Source organism: Nesoenas mayeri, assembly GCF_963082525.1.
Source record: "Nesoenas mayeri genome assembly, chromosome: 3".
NCBI classification, from domain to species: domain Eukaryota; kingdom Metazoa; phylum Chordata; class Aves; order Columbiformes; family Columbidae; genus Nesoenas; species Nesoenas mayeri.
Window position 1 is genome coordinate 107,127,389 of NC_137544.1, and position 21,352 is coordinate 107,148,740.

General features: G+C 40.6%; 1 protein-coding gene across 1 annotated transcript in view; it reads left to right on the plus strand.

Moving 5' to 3' along the window:
* The window catches only part of DZANK1 (double zinc ribbon and ankyrin repeat domains 1), a gene marked incomplete at both ends in the record, with an annotated part of 28,809 nt that overhangs the window by 6,802 nt on the left and 655 nt on the right, over positions 1-21,352 (plus strand). Inside the window, 12 exon segments of the mRNA XM_080341471.1 lie at positions 3,273-3,365; positions 5,258-5,380; positions 7,624-7,788; positions 8,427-8,655; positions 12,178-12,281; positions 14,971-15,045; positions 15,991-16,087; positions 17,268-17,353; positions 18,561-18,647; positions 19,215-19,247; positions 19,251-19,343; positions 19,345-19,346. Of these exon segments, the coding sequence (XP_080197597.1) occupies positions 3,273-3,365; positions 5,258-5,380; positions 7,624-7,788; positions 8,427-8,655; positions 12,178-12,281; positions 14,971-15,045; positions 15,991-16,087; positions 17,268-17,353; positions 18,561-18,647; positions 19,215-19,247; positions 19,251-19,343; positions 19,345-19,346 (1,187 nt within the window).

The following is a 21,352-nucleotide window of genomic DNA, read 5'->3' on the forward strand; positions in this document are numbered from 1 at the left end:
ATTGCATGGGGGAGCCTTGCGTGGGTAAACAAGGAGTTCCTGTCAAAACTCAAATATAAAAAGGAAGTATACAGAAGCTGGAAGCAGGGACAGGTAACCTTGGAGGAATATGCAGAGATGTTTTTAGGAAAGCCAAAGCCCTGATGGAGCTGAATCTGGTGAGGGATGTCAAAAGCAACAAGAAGGGCTTCTATAAGTATATGAATACCAGAAGGAAAACTAGGGAAAATGTAGGCCCACAGCTGAATGGATTGAGGGCCCTGGTGACACAAGACATGGAAAAGGCTGAGGTACTGACTGCACTCTTCACTACAGCCTTTACTAAGTAAGATCAGCCTTCAGAAATCCAAGGCCCTGGAGACCAGAGGAGAAAGTCTGGTGGAAGGAAGATTTACATTTTGATGGAGGAGGATCAGGTTAGAGAATACTTAAACAAAGTGGATATACATAAACTCATGGGCCCCTGATGGGGGATGTACTTATGAGTCCTGAGGGAGTTGGGTGATGGGATTTTTCAATAATCTTTGAACAATCATGGCAACTGGGAGAGGTTCCTGAGGAATGGAGGAAACAAAGTCTCATTCCTGTCTTCAAAAGCACATGAAGGAGGACCCAGGGACTTACAGGCTGATCAGCCTCACCTCAATCTCTGGGAAGGTAATGGAGCAAGTAATCCTGGAAACCATTTCCAGTCATATGAAGGACAAGAAAATCGTTGGGCATAGTCAGTGTGGATTCACAAAAGTGAAGCCATGATTAACTAACCTGATACCCTTTTAGGATGAAATGACTGGCTTGGTAGATGAGAGGAGAGCAGTGGATATTGTCTACCTGAACTACAGCCTCACAGAGAAGCTGCTGAAGTATGGGCTGGATGAGCAGTTAGTGAATGGATTGAAAATGGGCTGAACAGCTGAACCCTGGGAGTGATGATCAGTAGCACAATGTCTGATTGCAGGCTATCAGCTAGTAGTGTACTCCAGGGGTCAAGACTGGATCTGATCCTGTTCAACATCTTCCTTAGTGATCTGTGTGATGGGGCAGACTGGACCCTCAGCAAGTTTGCTGATTATATGAAACTGAGAGGGGTGACTGATACACCAGAAGTTCATGCTACGATCCAGAGGGACATGCTGGAGAAATGGACTGTCAGGAATCTCATGAAGTTCAACAAGGAAAAAGTGTGAAGTCCTGCACCTGAGAAGGAGCAACCCCCTTCACCCATATATGCTGAGGGGCACACACCTGGAAAGCAGCTTTATATAAAAGGGCCTGAGGATCTGGTGGACATCAGGCTGACCATGACTGAGCAATGTGCCTTTGGGGCAGGGAAGTCTATGGTGTCCTGGGCTGCATTTAGGAAGTGTGTTGCCAGCGAGTCAAGGGAGGTGGTCCTTCCCCTCTACTCAATACTGGGGAGGCTGTATCTGGAGTACAGTATCCAGTTCTGGGCTTCCCAGTACAAGAGAAACATGGACATACTGGAGAAAGTCCAATCAAGGGCCACAGAGATGATTAAGGAATTGGAGTGTCTGGATGAAAAACTGAGAGAGCTAGGACTGCTTAGTCTAGATAAAAGAAGGCTCAGAGGTTATCAATGTCTATAACTACCTGAAGGGAGGGTGCAAAGAGGACAGTCAGGCTCTTTTCAGTGGTGCCTAGAGACAGGACCAGAGGCAACAGACATGAACTCACACACAGGAGGTTCCATGTGAACATCAGGAAACACTTTTTTACTGTGAGGGTGACTGAGCACCTGCACAGTTTGCACAGAGAGGTTGTAGATTCTCCATCCTTAGACATATCCAAAAACTGTCTGGACATGGTCCTGGGAAACATGCTTTAGGTGACCTTGCTTGAGCAGAGGGATTGGACCAGATGACTTCCAGAGCTACCTTTCAACCTTAGCCATTCTGTGTGATTTTGTGATAATTGCAAAGGAACATTTTTGGAAGCAGGACGCTGAAAGGAAAGTACTGGCTGAAGACAGATAAGAAAGGAGATTCGTAACCTGAGGCAGTTATCAGCTTGATGTCAAAGTAGATCATAGAAATTGGTCCAAATGTGATGTTTTATGGTAGCCCTGATGTAGGTGCAAAGGCAGACCTGAACTATTTGGTGGCAGCCTTCAAAATATTAGATTAATTACACTTGGCTCTGCTGGAAACTCACATGTTAATAGTGAATGTCCTAAGATCTTTTAGGGCACCCTCATGGTATGTTGTTGTTGTTGTTGTTGTTGTTGTTGTTCCTTGCAGATACCAGACTATCTGTTTTCATAGAATCATAGAATGTCCTGAGTAGGAAGGGACCCAACAAGGATCATCAAGTCCAACTCCTGTCCCTGCATCTGACAACCCCACAGTTCACACCATGTGTCTGAGGGGGCTTTGTCCAGTCTCTTCCTGAACACTGTCAGGCTTGGGGCTGTGACACCTCCCTGGGGAGCCTGTCCCAGTGCTCCACCACCCTCTGGGTGAAGAACCTTTTCCTAATGTCCAACCTAAACCTCTCTTGGCACATCTTCCTGCCATTCCCTTGGGTTCTGTCATTGGTCACTAAAGAGAAGAGTTCAGCACCTGCCCCTCCTCCTCCCCTTGTGAGGAAGATGTAGACTGTGATACGGTCTCCTCTTAGTCTCTTCCAGGCTGAACAAACCAAGGGACTTTAGCCACTCCTCATACAGCTTCCTCTGGACACTCTCCAGTAGCTTAATATCTTTTTTTATCCTATGGCACCCAGAACTGCACACAGAGCTCCAGGTGAGACCGCACCAGTGAGGAGCAGAGTGGGACAATCACCTCCCTCGCCTGGCTGGCAGTGCTGTGCTGGATGCACCCAGGACACGGTTGCCCTCTTGGCTGCCAGGGCACACTTTTGGCTCATGTTCAACTTGGAATTGATCAGAACCCCCAGATCCCTCTCTGCAGAGCTGAGTCTGTATGTACAGCCAGGGTCGCCGTGTCCCAGGTGCAAAATCCAGCACTTGCCCTTGTTAAACTTCGTGTGGCTGGTGATTGCTCAGTTCTCCAGTTTTGTTCAGATTCCTCTGCAGGGCCTCTTTGCCCTTGAGAGTGTGAGTGCAGTGACTAAGCAAACTGACATTGATATATACATATAATATGTAGATTAATATATACATATAATATATATAAAGATCTGGAGGTATTGATACTGGATCTCCTGAGGGAACTGTACCATAGTTTTAATAAAAAAATGTTGTTTATAGCTTTCAAATAGTATATGAAATGTATTTTTTCTCTGTTTAAAAGGGCAAAGTAATTTGTCAGGCATGTGGCACAGGAAATCCTCTCCACCATAAACACTGTGTGACCTGTGAAAGCAAACTGCCTGAAATACAGACGGTAAGGCTTCTTGCATCAATCGCAGTGGGGTTAATCAAATCAAAGCATAACATCCTTTTACTTCGGAAAACTGAAGTCATATCACTGTGTGCCTATGGTACAAAAGCAGAGATTCCCTCCCTCATGCCATATGCAAGCCCAGCACTCCTGTGGATGCTCCATCACAAATGTCCAGCTAAACATAAGTGTATCGTATACTTTCAGGTTTTTCCTGTTGAAGTCAGGATTGCAAATGCCATTGTAAAAGCTCGGAAGGCTCATAGAAAATGAGTAGTCCTGACTCCAAGGCAGTCTTGTTTGCATTCATGTTATTTTCAATTGCAACAGAAAACTTGGGTATACACATCAGGAAGATCACTCTTGTTGATTTCAATTGTTTTGTGAAAATAAAAGCTTCTTTTACTTTATTGTATCTCTATTTGGTGCTTTCCCTACATGCATGCAGCTACTATGCTTGTGTTTGGCTGTGACTGCACCAAGGTGAGAAAAGCAACAATAAGCGTTCTCCCCAAAATGGCTGTTTGTTTCAGCTCCCCATTTAGACTGTTCATTTGTTCCCTTAGAATAATTTTACTTTCATTTCCCAAGAGTCTTGTATTAAAACCTTATGGTACATTTAATTTCTTCAGGTTATGTTAAATACAGAAATGAGAGAAGAATAATGATTTGTGAGTTTAAATCTTCTGATTATATTGGAAACCTCCTGAGTTCTAAAACTGTCAGTACCTAGAGGTAAAGATCTCTTGTATAGCCACTGAGGTGTCATTTCAAAGTGAATTTCAGTAGGGATCTAAGATAAACATATGTTTAGGTGCTTCACTGGGTGTAGATATTACTACATAGCTGCATATGACTTGAATGGTGAGATCTGTAGTAGCTAAGAGAGAAAGCTAAATGCTTACTAACAATTATTAATAGGAATCAGAATTTTTACTAATAATAGTGATTAATTAGTGATAACCAATAGTAATTCCTGAATAATTAATAATTATGGTATTACTATTAATAGTTATTAAATAATTTAGATTTAGAACCTATTTAGACTCATGCTCTTGTAAATTTTATCTTCCAAATGAACCCCCAAATTACATCATTCAAATTGCAATGCTGGCCACAGAGGAAAGTGGGGCTATTTCATGTTTCCTTACTTCTTGTTGTGGTGTATGCAATCAAAATAATTTTCCTCGGGTTCTGTTCCTTATCTATATTCCTGACTTGCAGAGAAAATAAACTGCGTAAGCCCTGAGGCAAAACCTAGCAAAACATTTTAAGACTTACTTGTCCTAACTAGGATCTATACCCAACCTGTAGAAGTTTCAGCTGAATATTACATTTTATTTTGAATATCCATGTAAGTTAATTGTAGTAGGAAAGCTAGGTAGTATATAACTTGTATATGGTTAAAGAACGCAAAAAAAAATAAAAGTAGCAAATACCAAACTGAGAGAAAACTCATGGTCTGAACACACTCTGCTGTACTGCTACAAGGAAAGGTACGAAGGGAAAATAGCTCATGTGGTTTGGATTTGAAAATATAAGTTTATCAGCAAAGAAACCTCCCTCTCAACTTCAAGTGTACTTGTACGTGGGCCATATTAATAAATACTCCATGTAAAAGGACATAATTGATAAGGAATTTTGGTGGGTTTTTTTCACTCAGTTCTGCTACAAATATTTAAAAAATAATGCCACATTTTACTGTGGTTTTGTAATGAAAAAACAATATAGCTCCAATCCAAGTCAGTTTATTGCTTATTCTAGGTTGAAATAATTCTTTTAGGCTAAATAGTACTTTATGTTATCAAAGTAACTTTCCTCTTTTCCCTTATTTGGCTTGTGAGCTTTTCTTCAAAATAAGCATTTTCTCACTAATCCTTGTTTTGTTTTATTAGCCCATGTTTGGAGGAGACACTCCCTCACCCCACTACAGCCAGCAAAGGAAGACAGTTTTGTGCTCAAAATGCAATCGTGTCAACCAATGTGATGCCCGTTTCTGTGACTGGTGTGGAGCCAAGGCATGTGCTCTCAGTGTTTGTGTTGACAAATCTGTTTTTACTCATCTGTGACCTAAAGCAATTTCAATATTCTCTTTGCAAATCTCCCATCAGTTAGTACACAGCTCATTAGTATCAAAATACTTGCTTAGAGCACACAGGATTATGTAAAGAAAAATGAAAGGCTTAGATGGCACCCTCACCCCTCAGAAGTCAGTGACTTAAGGGTTTAGAGATGCATACAAATTACCATGAGTCAATGAGCATCAGCTCATTGCATCAGTTGAGATGCAACAGCTGGGTAGTTTGCAAAGTTACTTATCCATCAAAGGTTAAAGTACAGGCTAACCTAATGCAAATTTCTCCATTTCTACACTGGGCTATGGTCACCTATCGAGGCAATTAGCAGAGATGAGATTATGCATGCAATTTTTTTTGGCTGAAGCCTTTACTAGCTTCAGTAAAGACAAGTACTTAACTGCTGTTCACAGTATCACAGTATGTTTGGGATTGGAAGCGACCTCAAAAGATCATCTAGTCCAATCCCCCTGCTGGAGCAGGAACGCCTAGGTGAGGTGGCACAGGAACATGTCCAGGTGGGTCTTGAATGTCTCCAGAGAAGGAGACTCCACAACCTCCCTGGGCAGCCTGTTCCAGTGCTCTGTCACCCTTACTGAGAAGAAGTTTTTTCTCAAATTTAAGTGGAACCTCTTGTGTTCCAGCTTGATCCCATTACCCCTTGTCCTATCATTGTTTGCCAACGAGAAGAGCCTGGCTCCATCCTCATGGCACTCACCCTTTATATATTTATAAACATTAATAAGGTCACCCCTCAGCCTCCTCTTCTCCAAACTAAAGAGACCCAGCTCCCTCAGCCTTTCCTCATAAGGGAGATGCTCCACTCCCTTAATCATCTGTTGCCCTACGCTGGACCCTCTCCAGCAGTTCCCTGTCCTTCTTGAACTGAGGGGCCCAGAACTGGACACAATATTCCAGATGTGGTCTCACCAGAGCAGAGTAGAGGGGAAGGAGGACCTCTCTTGATCTACTAACCACCCCCCTTCTAATACACCCCAGGATGCCATTGGCCTTCCTGGCCACAAGGGCACAGTGCTGGCTCATGGTCATCCTGTTGTCCACCAGGACCCCCAGGTCCCTTTCCCCTACACTGCTCTCTAATATGTAATTTCCCAACCTATACTGGAACCTGGGGTTGTTCCTGCCCAGATGCAGGACTCTACACTTTTCCTTGTTAAATTTCATTAGGTTATTCCTCGCCCAACTCTCCAGCCTGTCCAGGTCTCGCTGGATGGCAGCACAGCCTTCTGGCGTGTCAGCCAGTCCTCCCAGCTTAGTGTCATCAGCAAACTTGCTGATAGTACACTCTATTCCCTCGTCCAAATCGTTAATGAATATATTGAATAATATTGGCCCCAGTACTGACCCCTGAGGCACTCCACTAGATACTGGCCTCCAACTAGACTCCGCACCATTGACTACCACTCTCTGGCTTCTCTCCTTAAGCCAGTTTGTAACCCACCTCACTACTCTATTGTCTAGACCACACCTCCTCAACTTAGCAACCAGGATGCTGTGGGAGACTGTGTCAAAGGCTTTACTGAAGTCAAGGTAGACCACATCCACAGCTCTGCCATCATCCATCCACCTTGTTACATTCTCATAAAAGGCTGTTCAGTAGAGCTTTGCATGGTACAATCAATGTAAACAATTTCCCCTAGCATATATTTTTATAGGTACAGTTTTCAATCTAAAATCACTCTCAAGGAGAATATTTTTGTTTTCTGTGAGCTGAGTCTACATAAAATTTGAAACATTCCCCTATATGCATACGTAACCACTGGTCCTGTACTGTACTAGGGGACTCAGGGATGGGAGGACTGGGGGTGGTAGTACTGAACTGTAAATAACTGCCATCAATATTCAGTCTCAGAGCACCAGGCTGGTAACTACAGGGCTTTGCCAAAGAAAATAATTATTTTTGAAAGTATGTGTTAAAAAAAATACCATAATGCTAGAGTTATCCGGAAAAAATGTTTGCCTCTGTAGCATAGTGTTGAGATATCTGAAGATTTACTGTCTTGCATCTGCCAATGTGTTAACAGTCTGATAGCCTGGTTAATATTTCTAATCTTAACAGCTTTGGGTAGTGCTACTTCCTTTTTTATTCATGCCAACGCTTTTATAATTCCTAAATGATGCATCATATGTTTCTGTAGTAACAAGTGTTTAATTGAATTTTCCAGCCTGGACCTCCTCCATCCTACTTTACTTGTTTCAAGTGTGGCACAAGCAACCATCCATATGCTCGCTTCTGTGGGTCCTGTGGTGTTTACATAGAGCCTCCGTCAAGGATGGGTTCTCAGAACAGCAGTCTCGTAGATGCTGGGGACTCACTGGGGTTTTCTGAGGTAAGACACACAGTATTACAAAACCAGGTTTGAACACAGCTAAAAGGCTCATCCACTGTGGGTGTAGATTCACACAACTCCATTAATTTCCTCTTTGAGACAATGATGTGGCCTGTGAGCATGCTGACAGCAAAACCCAGGATGTATTTATTCTGAGAACTGCTTTCTGCCAAAAAGTAGCCTTAGCCAAAGGCCTTAATCCTGCTTTATTCTAAATAGCCAAGTGAGAAACAATCAGCTTTTCAGAAGTCCTAGCTCTTTAAGTACTTTTATCTTACTACTTGTTAGTTATTTGTGTCCTGCTGATACAAGGTATTATTTCATGCATATATAACAGTGTTTTTAAAACTGTGTTTTAAGAAAGACTGTAATACTTAGCAAGGCCAGCTTTTGTCCTGCAAAAGCATACCTGTCATTCTACTGGCCATCATGAAGAGTTTTGCTTTTCCTTGAATAATTGTGATAAGTTGCATCATTGTTACAGGCTGGTAATTAAAATAAAGAATTGTTAATGATTCTTCCTGCTAGCTTATTCCTTCCTTTATGATTTTTTGTACTGTTCAAGTTTTCTGCCTGTAAGGCATTTAATTCTGTCTATTTATATTAGTTTCACTTTTCCTTCACCTCTACCCCAACAGGCTAAACGATTTCAAACTCAAGTTGCCTGGCAGCCTCTTCCTGTCTCCTTGCCCAAATCAGGGGCAGAACTGAAAGAAAGAGAAGATAAAGGAACCCAAACCATTGGACTTTTTTACCCATCTAGCAAACTGTTGGAAAAGAAGGAACTTGAGCTGATTTCACACCAAAAAAAACTGGAAAAGATGAGTGACCATAACCCTCTCCTGACAGCCATTAGTCCTGGAAAAGGTCAGGAGTTTTGATTTTATGTTTTCTAAACAAAGCTGCAATGTATGACCTTGCTTTTTCTCAAAAAAAGATTATAGTTTCTGGAATGTGCCATCAGTAGGACACGGATTTACATCATTACAAGTCTGTCTTCTCACCAGTCACTTGTAAATGTAGTGCCTTAGAATTCACAGAACCATAGAATCATTCTGGTTGGAAGAGACCTTCAAGAACATTGAGTCTAACCATTAACCTAATACTGGCACTAAACCATGTCCCTAAGAACCTTTTAAACACCTCCAGAATGGTGAAACAACCACTTCCGTGGGCAGACTGTTCCAATGCCTTGACAACCCTTCCCATGAAGAAATTTTTCCTAATATCCAGTTGAAACCTTTGCTATCACTAATGTCCATCAGTAGCTAAAAAAAAAAGCCTAATAGCAATATCAAAATTATGGTTACTGACCCCTGTGCAGCCTTACTAATTTGCTAGTAGTTTGATTTCCTGAGATCCTACAAGATCAGGACAGATGTTCTATATTTGAATTGCAAACCACTGAACAGCCAGCCCACCTCCCAGCGCCCTCCCCACCCCTCGCAACATGATGTTCAGTTAGAACTGCGATACCACCTGCTTGTATTGTTCAACAGAACTCTGAGACACAGGAGATCATAGCTCTTGAAAAATATGACGGGGCTTGTCTATGTGAAGAGCTTGTTTGAAGTGCTGTTGTGGAATAAATGATAGATGTTTCAGAAGCAAAGGAAACTAGAGAAAGGGATTATTAATAGGATTACAAAAACTAGGATTGCTAGAAATCTTGAGAGCTCTTGTAGGACCCATCTTCCAGCTCCCCAAAGGTATCTGTGTGTCTACATGGCTCATTGCAGAGACCATCCACACACAGACTCCTGTATCAGTACTGCAGATAACTTTGTTTCAGTCCCTGGTTTGGTCAGTTAGTTCTTTGTGAAAGCGCTGAACTGTTTGTTGCCATTTAAAAGTTTGCAATTTTTAGAGATTTCAGTTTTACTCACCTGGAAAAACATTAGCTTTCAGGATCCCAAACCCTTGAAGAAAGTCCATCAGTATTATTAAGCGCCTATTAAATAGTCCAATTTGGAAAATTGTCTTTAATCTTCCAGGGCAGTCCAGCTGTACAGTCCAGAGAATAAGTTAATTTATATTAGTACAGCATCAAACCATGGTTTGGAGGAGCAGTTACTTTTTTTGATCGCCTTTGCCATTGCTAGATCTTCTCTACAATCAGAGGGTCAGCCCCACAGGCCATCATAAGAATTATTTGTTGGGTAGAAAAAGTTACTAAAGAATGTTAGAAATTCCTGTTTTGAGTCTGTATATAAATATCCAGAGAAGGCACTCTTATTTTAAAAATTATCACTAAGGAAATCTGTTTTCTTGTTCCCGTACTCTGAAACATGCTGTGTTCTCTTATACATCACACAATGCAACACTTGACTCAACATGTCAGGGAGCTTAATTTAGTCAGAGATAATAAAGGATTGGGCCATAATAGTGCTGAGGAAAAAAAAAGGTAGCACTGAACAGCTATATATCTCTATCAGAAGTACAGCTCTTGACTTGTGAGTGAGAATTCCGTTCACTGGAAAAGGTTGGGAAGAAATTCTGAACTGCTTTAAACTATGTTAATTTTATCCAGTTAGCAGAGGTAACATTTAAGTTGTATGGTGTAATGTATTCTTCTTTAGACCCTGCCAAGGACTGAAGAACATATTTCATTCTATAAATCAGTAAATGTCTGTTAGAATCAAGTTTTTCATGCTGTTCCCTTTTCTTGATGCTGAGCTGTATATATGTCTTGAAACTACGTGTGTCAACAAGACCATACACTATCACCCAGGAAAATCTTGTTTATATATGCTGAATACCTCCATTATTTCTTTAAGTCAAAGAGTATTAGACATTTGATATTAAAGTTTTTAAATACAAGTGATTAAATCAGTTATTTAAAAATTATTAATTTGTGACCATACTGGCCATTCACTAACCTTATTTTCTTTGTGACAATTAAAAAAAAAAAAAAAAAAAAAAAGTTGGGACAGGAGGAAACAACAGCAGTACCAAGACACTAATGGTTTGATTTGTACTGTATTTCTCTTTTTTTTTTTTTTTTTGCTGTATTTTCAGTCTGTTTTGAACAGGAGCCAAGTCATCTACCAGGTAAACTTTAAAAAGAAGCCTCTCCTTTTCAACTGTAACAACAGCAAATCAGAGTCATCAGCATGAATTCAAATATTCCATCAGTGCTGCCAAAAATCCTTTCACATGTATTAAAACCCCAAACATGCAATATGTTCCTGACCATCTGGATTTTTTGAAATAAAATCTGGGGATCTAGTTATAAGCTAGTTTATTGCAAAAAAAGCACTGACTTCTCTGGAGGGATCACTCACCAAGTAGCAGTCTAGCTTAGATTTTTTTTAATTACTGTTTTCAACTTCCATTAATTTTTGCATCTGAGACCATGGCAGGGAACAATTTCTGTTGTGCTGTGGATCCTTCATTTTTATTCTTTTAAAACTGCCTAACAAATAAGATTTGCTGTTTTAGTTTATCATAGTTTCTACCAGTTTGATCTTGGAAGATTCCTCCAAACACAAATCCTTGTACACTTGTATTCTTTTGTAAAAGTCAGAGAGCAGCACTTTTCTTCTGACTTGGCTTCTTTTGGCTGTTTTTGAGCTTCACCTAACCTGAAGAGAAAGATAAGGTCAGATCAACTTCATTATTTAAGTGAGGTTACCAAGCCTACACAATTTATTTACAACAAAATAAATCATGCTCTGTACTCATAAATATGCTCAAAAATCAAATTACCCAGATCCAGATACCAATTACTTAAGAATGAGAACAAGTCTTCTTTTTTTTTTCTTTCTCTGATGAAAACATAATGTTGCTTCAGAAATACTTGGACAGGAGCTGCAAGAACTCTAAATGGCTTAAGATGAGTTTTAATCCAGGTGCATTCACCCCCTCATGTTTCATGCCCTGAATGCTTAAGCTCTTAAAATGCTGTCCCATATATAACTGAAAGGAATTTATTTAGAGAATAATTTATACAGACAAGAATGCTGTATAGCTTGAGTTATTATGTCTGCAGTTCTCAGATTTGGCTTATTGTTACCTGTGAGTGATCTGAAATCAACTAAAAATCTGTTCTATCATGAACAAGTGCTTAGTTGTAATATTGTACTTTTTAAAAAATTATCTAAAATAGTGTGAGATACTCCTTCACACAGGGCCAGTTTTGATTATAAAGGACAATTTCAAGACACAGTCTTGTTGTGAATAGAGGTGGCCTAAGAATGAAATATAATCTATGGGTAAGACAGTATAACTGGCTTCTCATTTTCTTGATCAGATTAATTTTCTAAAGAAAAGTTAATTTTTTCTTTGTCTCAGTGAAAATATGCTATCTTTTAAATCATCCATCACATGAGAAGATGAAATCCATGAGAATTTCATGGATTTTTCTCCTGCTTAACTCTCTCCAATCAGGTTACTGGAGAAAACAGCTGGATCATGTCTGCACTCACCTGAGAAGCTATGCACAGAACAACCTTGAATTCAGGGCACTGATTGGGGAACCTCGAATGGGAAAGGTAGGAACGAGTTTGTAAGTAATATCTTCTTATGGAGCATCATGAAAATATTGTGGCTGCTAGGCAGAAACTGCAAAAATAAATGTCTCCCTTTTTAGATCTTGACCTGTTTGTGTGTAATTTTTTTTTGTTGTTGTTCCATTTTTTGTTTAGTCTTTTACTGAAGATTTTTTTTTTTCTGCTTTCTTTCCTATGGCAGTTTCTATTCTTCTTTCACCTCACAGCTAGAACAGAAGTGATAGAAGCCAGAAAACCCTTGCTCAGCTGCTTTTACAGTATCTCACAGCAGGCAATCAAGAAAAAGAAGGATCACTGACATCTGTGTAGTTGGTCAGTTAAATAAGCCCGGCTAAAAATGGGATGTAATGATGTGCTTGCTTCTGCTCCAGGTTGTATTATACCAGCAGAGAGCAGCAATTCTCTTTGGTTATATGATCTGCTTCTAGTGTAAATTATGCCAATATCATAGGAAGAGGGTATTGCTTTTTTTTTCTGGAGATGTTGTCTTCAGGTTGTCACCAAACTGCATTAAAATGGTTAAAGGGATGATAGCAAGAAGGTAGAAACTGGAGATTCTTCCAAAAGGGTCTTAGAAGATAGGGCTGGTATGACAGAGAGATCATTTTGTCTCTGTCCTGAGTGGGGGATCAACTCTGCCTAAACTGTTCCTGACAGAAGCCTTGAAGCTTTTCAGTCTCACCAACAATGGAGATTTCACAGTTGCCCCAGGGAGTCCACTTCTGCACTCAATTATCCTTGCTGTTCAGTTGCAGTTCTGCATTGCTTTCTTTGGCAGCCCTGCTGAGTTAAGGAGTTTCATCCCTTCACACTCCTTCCCGTGTGCTGTCAGCACAACTGCTTGTGGCAATGTCCTGTGGACTGGATCAATGACGCAGGCTAAAAATGGTTCTAGAGGTAAAAAAAAGGGCATCAGGCATCACTTTTGTAGGTTGGCAGTGAGCATCTCAAAGTGGGGTGCAGGCAGAAGTAGGGTTGGGAACTCTTTGAAGTGGCATAGCTACTGGGAAGCTTTTTCCCAGTGTTTGACCTAAGTCTCCATTGTTACGGTTCAAGCTCACTACTTAGCCTGTCCTGACTGATGTGGCACACCAGTCAAAAAAAGCTCAAAACAGTTCTAGCACACAGAAACAACTACATCAATATTGGGGATCAGAAATCTAGTTCTCATTTGGCAGATTACACATTTAGGAGATATGAAATACCATCAGATACTTTGCATCTGAATTCTATACCGACTGAGACCTATTGAGTCCAAGACCAGTTGTGCTCCAGGTACCCAGCCCTCTGAGCCAGAAGACAGGGATTGGGAGCAGAATGAAACCCCAATAATCCAAGGGGAAATGGTTAGCGACCTGCTACGCCACTTGGACACCCATAAGTCTATGGGGCCAGATGGGATACACCCAAGGGTGCTGAGGGAGCTGGCAGAGGTGATCACTAAGCCACTTTCCATTATCTATCAACAAACCTGGCTAACCAAGGAGGTCCCAGTTGACTGGAAATTCGCAAATGTGATACCCATCTACAAGAAGGACTGGAAGGAGGATCCAGGGAATTACAGGCCTGTCAGTTTGACCTCAGAGCTGGAGAAGGTCATGGAGCAGATCATCTTGAGTGTCATCATGTGGCACATACAAGACAAACAAGCGATCAGGCCCAGTCAGCATGGATTTATGAAAGGCTGACCCACCTGATCTGAACAAGCTGCCCAGGGAAGTGGTTGATTCACCATCCCTGGAGGTGTTTAAAAGGCATTTAGATGAGGTTCTAAGGGACATGGTTTAGTGCTAGATTTAGGTTACCGTTAGACTTGATGATCCTGAGGGTCTCTTCCAATCAAAATGATTCTACAATTCAATGTGTTCAGAAGCTGTAGTACAAGTATAAATATGAAAAATATCTGCTTGCTGGAAATGAAGTATAGGTCCAGTGCAACTTGTTTCCTTTGCTGGAGGATTAAAAAAGATATGCCTAAAAAGTATTAGATTGCCTAGAGAAGGCTATTCCTGCTGGCTCTCAACCTTTTTTAATTCCATTGTCTTGAAACCACTGCCCGCAGAAGTAACAGACGTGATTCAAAGTAGATGCCAACTGAGTTTAATGCTGCTTTCTCAGTTTTCCTGTAGATTAGAAATATAATTAATCTTATCTTAAATTTCTCGGCCTGCTGCAATATGATCTTGTCAGCTTCATTCCACTTCTTTGTAAACCCCTGTGCACTTATTTATGTATAATTTCAATAGCCTTCTTGCCAATACTACTGTCTCAATGAATTGATATAGAAAGTTGCCCACATTTTACTACAGGTTGTGCTCCTGCAGACTGGTACAACTCAAGCAGAAACCAGTTATCCTGGAGTAGAAAGTCCTAAGGACAGCACAGCCTTCTATGCAGCTGCAAAATCTGGGTGGAGAATGACTGGACTTTCATGAAACATAGCATTATTACATCTTTTGGATTCATTTGGCATTTGAGTAATTCTGATATTTCCAGTTACTCAAAATACCACCTGCCCCTTGCTGAGTTAGATGGGAGGTGTACAATATCACAAGTAGGCAAAGGCCACGTGTGATTTTGTTGTGTGGCTCCATCATCAGCAATACTTATTCCTAAAACTATTTCTGTGTACTTTTTGTAAGAAATACTAATGGTTGCTCTTTCCCTTTAGATTAATTCTGCTACCATCCATGAGGGTGATTATGAAGTCACTATTATACTGAATTACGCTCTTGCTACCAATAAGGTCAGTTTGGGGGATAAGGCCTGTTGTTAGGCAGCTGGTCTAAAGCTGAGCAGTCAGTGTAATGCTGATGTATTTTAAATTCAGGTCTAAACAAGAGATAGTTTTGTTCAGAGGGTGTTAACGCATCACTTCAGAGAAAGGAATCTCTTTTTGTATTGGAGCTGGCTGAACAGGTATCTTTATCTGATTAAGCCAGACTTCATGGTTATGTTGTTAACATCTTGCATTTCATTAGTTTGCTATTAATTATTAATTCTTTCAGCTGTTGCTGTTTGATCATTCTAACACCCCTTAGTTCTTGATCTTAGAGCCTCCTTCAGTATGCATACTGTGCTCTTAAGAAACAAGCTTAGTAATAATTTTCAGTAGATTGGAGGTAATGTTTACCAGAGCTTCTGTTAACTGTATTCAAACACTCAAAATCTCTACCTCCAGAATTACCATGTTCCAAAAAACACCTACATATTCACTTCCAGCTTTTCAAATATGAAAACGTACCATTTCTAAGATCCAAAATTCAGACTGTATCTCTTGTGTAGAATCTTTAAAAGCTTACCTTGCCAAGTGGTGCCTCAAAAGGTGTATCACGTCATTTCACAAGTGAGGAGTTAACCAGATCTCTCAAGTGGCAAAACCACTTTCATTTGGATGGGAATCTTCATTTTGTTGAGTGAGGTTGTGTCGCTTTTTTCTTTTTTTTTTTAATAAAAACAAATACCTAACACAAGGTTTAGGAAAAAAAAAAAATTACATTATTTTATCTCAAAACAGAGTTCAATTACATGTAATAATTAGTCTTCCGTGAATTTGAGATTGATATTTAAAAGCCTATATATTTTTTTGTATGCTGAACATTTTCATTTTTTCACCACTGTTTCTGCCATTGAGATTGTAACAGGATTACATGATAATCTGATTTACTGCTTGCATTTGGTGATTCTACAGGATATTCATACTAATAGATCAATGAAGATTAGCAATCATTACCTGAAGTCTGTAACAGAGGTTGGAGGTGGACAAGATGGCAGTCAGACTAGTTTTGGTGAGATTTTTTTTTCCCTCTGCCTTTATGATAGACCATAAATGTAGTAGTCAACAATACAAAAGTAGTGCTTGGAAGGTTAGACAGCAAGACAGGCAAATGAATATACTGGTACATCCTGCACCTCTTTAAGTCTCAAAGTGTGGCTGAGTTGATATTTAAGCAATGTACAGACTCTGTCAAAAACTCATGGGAGTGCTTCATCCCTAGAGGAGAGCTGGAGAGGCTAGTAAACTGCAGCAGCAGCTCCTAGCAGTGTCTTTATTATAGGGATAAAATTTTAAATGGTTTGCATATTCTTTTACAATACGAACTATAAATGTCAGTATTAGCTCCACTTCTGAGCTGTGCCACGGACTTCAGCCTCAGCACATTCGGCAAAGATAAGAAATTATGAAATACATCAAATTCTAGACCTGGTTTTCAGAGATGCTTAACTTGCATCTTCTATTGGTCTCAGTAACAGCTCAACATTATACGCATCTCATATTGGACTTAGGTTTTCATTAAATCAACTAGTTGTAAAGTCAACATTAGAATTCAGAAATTCCTACAGTATAATTTGACATACTTCAATTCACATATAAATTCTGGCCAGTTTGTTCTTCTAATCTGAGACTGGGCAAGTGGCAGCCACAGCACTAGGAGCTGGTTTTCTGGAGTGTCAATAATGTGACACTCCAGGTCAAAGGATCCTCACATGCTACGTAATTTACTTATCAACTCTCCTGCACATTGATAGATTATATCTCTTAAAAGTAATGGAAGTATGTATCTACTCAAGGTCCTCCAGTCTTGTTCTTAAGTATTTGAAGGCTAAACAGCATTGAAAAAGTGTAAGGTTTGTGGTCAAAACAATAAATGGATCTGAGTCGAGCCTGTTGAACAGCTGCAGCTAGTTAAAAAAAAAAAAGACTCAACGCCCCCAAAGTTCACATTTCATTGAATCTTAATTTCAAAATAGCAAGTTTTTAAGTCTGCCTGAGTGTAAACCTTTTGTTAAAGCCAGTCTGATCTGCAACAAATATTTCATCACTTTCTCTTGTAGAAAATTGATAAATACTGCTTTCATTTCAACATAAAATACTTTTATGGATAAATTATTTCCAGATATCTTCCCCAAGTTCTTTTTATAATACTGACTTTGCTTTGAATTAACACTTTTTTTCATTTCTGGTAGGCAAAGATGATCATAATCTTTTCAATTCAAGAGGTAAAATAAAGAGAACGAAGTCAAGAACACTTACAGAAAAAGATCAGCTCCCTGTACGTATCTTCTGCCAATAAAGCAAAAACTATTTGTAGAGCAGCACTAACATGAAGGAGGACACCCAAGAGTAAAAATAGAAAGCTTTTAACACTGACTGGAGTGGGGAGGAGGGAAGGGGACAAAAGTTCAACTTAATATAAAACCTGAAAATTGGAAGCTGACATTTATTACAGAGCTGGAAATAACCAATCATTGTCAGTACTGAAAGATTAATTAGATTGTTGCTCACATTTTTGGGCCCATTCTGTTTTACTGACACAGCATTAGGCCTAAAGACTGTTGCAGATGGATTTTGTTACAGTTTTTTTCTCATAAGCAATATCAGATGTTGGCATTATCCTCTTCCCTTGACCCTTAGTGGTTGGTTTGACTCCACAGGATATACTCTTGGCTGTGCTAGAACCACTGTTCACATAGTCAGACTGTGAACTAGACAGGAGAAGATGACGTACACAATAAGCTTTTTAGTCAACCCAGTTTTCCCATCCAGCTGAGATGTTGGCACAACTGAGGGCTCACTTCATGCAAGAAGCAAGACTTTATTTCCACTAGAGACCAAATATCCTGGAAGCACTTCTTACTAAATGGATTGTCAATAATGGCATAAAAATTTCCAAAAGGGAAAGATACATTAATCTAAGCTTGGAACAGTGAGCTGACTCAACAGCTGGAAGAAGATATGGAGCTTTGTGATGAGTCCAGAGATAAAAATGCTTAGTCAAGTGACTGGACTTTCAAAAGGAAAGACGAAGAAGGTGGAAACCTGGGAAGAAATAAAAGGAAAAGTTTTAGGTTTTGTTGATTCTTTGTTGTTTTAACATTCAGTAGAATAACTTCCGTGAGGCAAAACATTCCTTTTGTAAATAAAATATTTCTACAAGTTCTGGACGCTTCAAAATTTAATTCTAGAGCAAAGAAGTTGTCCCCATGTTTAATTTTGCTGTGGTGAGCAAATCTTTGTACAGCCCTGGAGATCTGCAATGATGTAAAGCTAATAATTTGCAGATACATTTGCTGAATCAAGCCCTCAGTAGTGAGGTGTTATCCTAGGTTATCCAACACTTGCTCAAATTCAGAAAGACATTCCCACAGAAGGGTTGTGGATAGTAATAATAAGGCACTACACTGCACTCATGACACTGTCTCCATTTTACATCTTTACTGAAAGGCAGAATATGGCCCACCTACTTGTATTTTCACTATGTGGAATGTTACTGGCTATTTTCGGTGGATGAACTGGGTCCAAATAGAAAAGGAAGAATCATTTTGGTAGAACAATTGCTCAGTGAAATAAGCTATTGCTTGCTGAAGTTTCCCTTTCCACCTCTTTGAAGATTTACTGCATGAATCAGTATGAACCTGGTATGAGACTTCAGCTTTATGCTTAGGAGGCACTATCCTTAAAATGTAACTGTCTTAAGATAGAAAGAGCATTTTAGTGAAGAAACAACCTATTTTACATTTATATATGTTCTCTGCAAATTTCTGTTTGGCTGGTGTGTAAAGCATTCTCCTCTTGATTTGTCAAGGCCATGCAGAAAGAAAAATATGCTAATTTTATAGTCTAGGGTCAAGTCCTCTGTATGGCAAAAGCAAGCATAATCTCTACCTTTTTGCTGTGTGGTAAGGTGCATCCTGACTGTGTGATCTACATTTGACTGCTCTTGTTACTCTGGCTTTGAGCTAGGAGATGACAAATGTTTTCAGATTAAACAATACCCCACAGTTTGAACAGTTCTCTGTCTTGAGCATAAAGTCCATTTGCCAACTTAAACTAGCATAATATTAAAGCAAGGTGGAAGCTGCAGAATCTTTATGGCCTTTAACAGCTCACCTTTTCTCTCCTGTGCATTCTAGGGAGCTGACCTAAACTGCATCAGCAATGAGGAATGACCTGCTCTCACAGTTGCTGTCCGTAACAACCACGTAGAAGCAATCCCCCTGCTCGTGCAGAAAGGTGCTGACATTGACCAGCACTCAGGACTATAAGTGAACACTGATTCTCTGTCTCCGAACTTCTGAAGTTTTACCACAAAAGCACTTGTGCTCCAGTTTTAGAGAGGATTAAGTTCCTACCCCTTCTCCACAAATCTGTAGTCAATGAGCTCCTTTCAAAAAACAACCTACAAGTGAGCAAAGATAATGGTATTCAGAAGTCCTTTCTGTTGCCAGCTTTCTCATAATTTCTGTTAGGAAAGCTGCTGTTCTATTCAACTCCTTCCCCCACCACTTAATATGATAAACCACAGTAAAGCCTACCAGAAAATAAAAAACAAACAAACACAAACAACAACAACAAAAAACCAACACATAACTCCTAGTGTATTCTATATCCTCCTATTAATTTTCCTTAGTTTTAATCTGTTAGACCAATTCTCCATGTGCCAGAACAGTTTTAGAATAATAGAAACAAAGAATCATTTTGGTTGGAAGAGACCCTCAAGATCATCAAGTCCAACCATAACCTAAATCTAGCACTAAACCATGTCCCTAAGAGCCTCATCTATATGTCTTTTAAACACCTCCAGGGATGGTGACTCCACCACTTCCCTGGGCAGCCTGTTCCAAAACCTGACAACCCTTTCCAGGAACAATTTTTTCCTAACATTCAATCTGAACCTCCCCTGGTGCAACTTGAGGCCATTTCCTCTTGTCCTATCACTTGCTACTTGGGAGAAGAGACCAACACCCTCCATGCTACAACCTCCTTTCAGGTAGTTGTAGACAGCAATAAGGTCTCCCCTCAGCCTCCTTTTCTCCAGGCCAAACAGCCCCAGTTGTCTCAGCTGCTCCTCATCAGACTTGTGCTCCAGATCCCTCACCAGCTTCATCACCCTCCTCTGAACTCTCTCCAGCACCTCAATGTCTTTCCTGTAATGAGGGGCCCAAAACTGAACACAGCATTCAAGGTTGCGCCACACCAGCATAGAAAGGGACGATCATTTCTCTAGTCCTGCTGGCCACACTATTCCTGATACAAGCCAGGATGCTGTTGGCCTTTTTGGCCACCTGGGCACACTGCTGGCTCATGTTCAGCCACCTGTCAATCAGCACCCCCAGATCCTTTTCTGCCAGGCAGCTTTCCAGCCACTCTTCTCTGACCCTGTAGCATTGCCTGGGGTTGTTGTGACCCAAGTGCAGGACCTGGCACTTGGCCTTGTTAAACCTCATACAATTGTCCTCAGCCCAATGATCCAGCAGGTCCAGATACCTCTATATGGCTGTCCTACCCTCCAGCAGATCAATACTGCCACCCAACTTGGTGTCATCTGCAAATTTACTAAGGGTGCACTCAAGCCCCTCATCCAGATCATTGATAAAGAGATTAAACAGAACTGGCCCCACTACTGAGCCCTGAGGAACACCGCTCCTGACCGGCCACCAACTGTATTTGGCTCCATTCACCACAGCTCTTTGGACCCGGCCCTCCAGCCAGTTCTTTATGCATCTCAGAGTACACACATCCAGACCATGAGCTGCCAGCTTCTCCAGGAAAATGCTGTGGGATATGGTGTCAAAGACTTTACTGAAGTTTAAGTACACAACATCCACAGCCTTTCCTTCATTCACTAAGCAGGTCACCTTGGCATAGAAGGAGATCAGGTTGGTCAAGCAGGACCTGCCGTTCATAAATCCATGCTGACTGGGCCTGATCTCTTGGTTGTCTTCTATGTGCCACATGATGACACTCAAGATGATCTGTTCCATGACCTTCCCTGGCACCAATGTTCGACTGGCCTGTAGTTCCCCAGATCCTCCTTCTAGCCCTTCTTGTAGATGGGCATCACATTTGTCAATTTCCAGTCAACTGAGACCTCCCCAGTTAGCCAAGATTGCTGACAGATAATGGAAGGTGGCTAAGTGATCACCACTGCCAGCTCCATCAGCACCCTTGAATGGACCCCATCTGGCCCCATAGACTTATGGGTGTCCAAGTGGTGTAGCAGGTCGCTAACCATTTCCCCTTGGATTATTGGGTCTTCATTTTGCTCCCA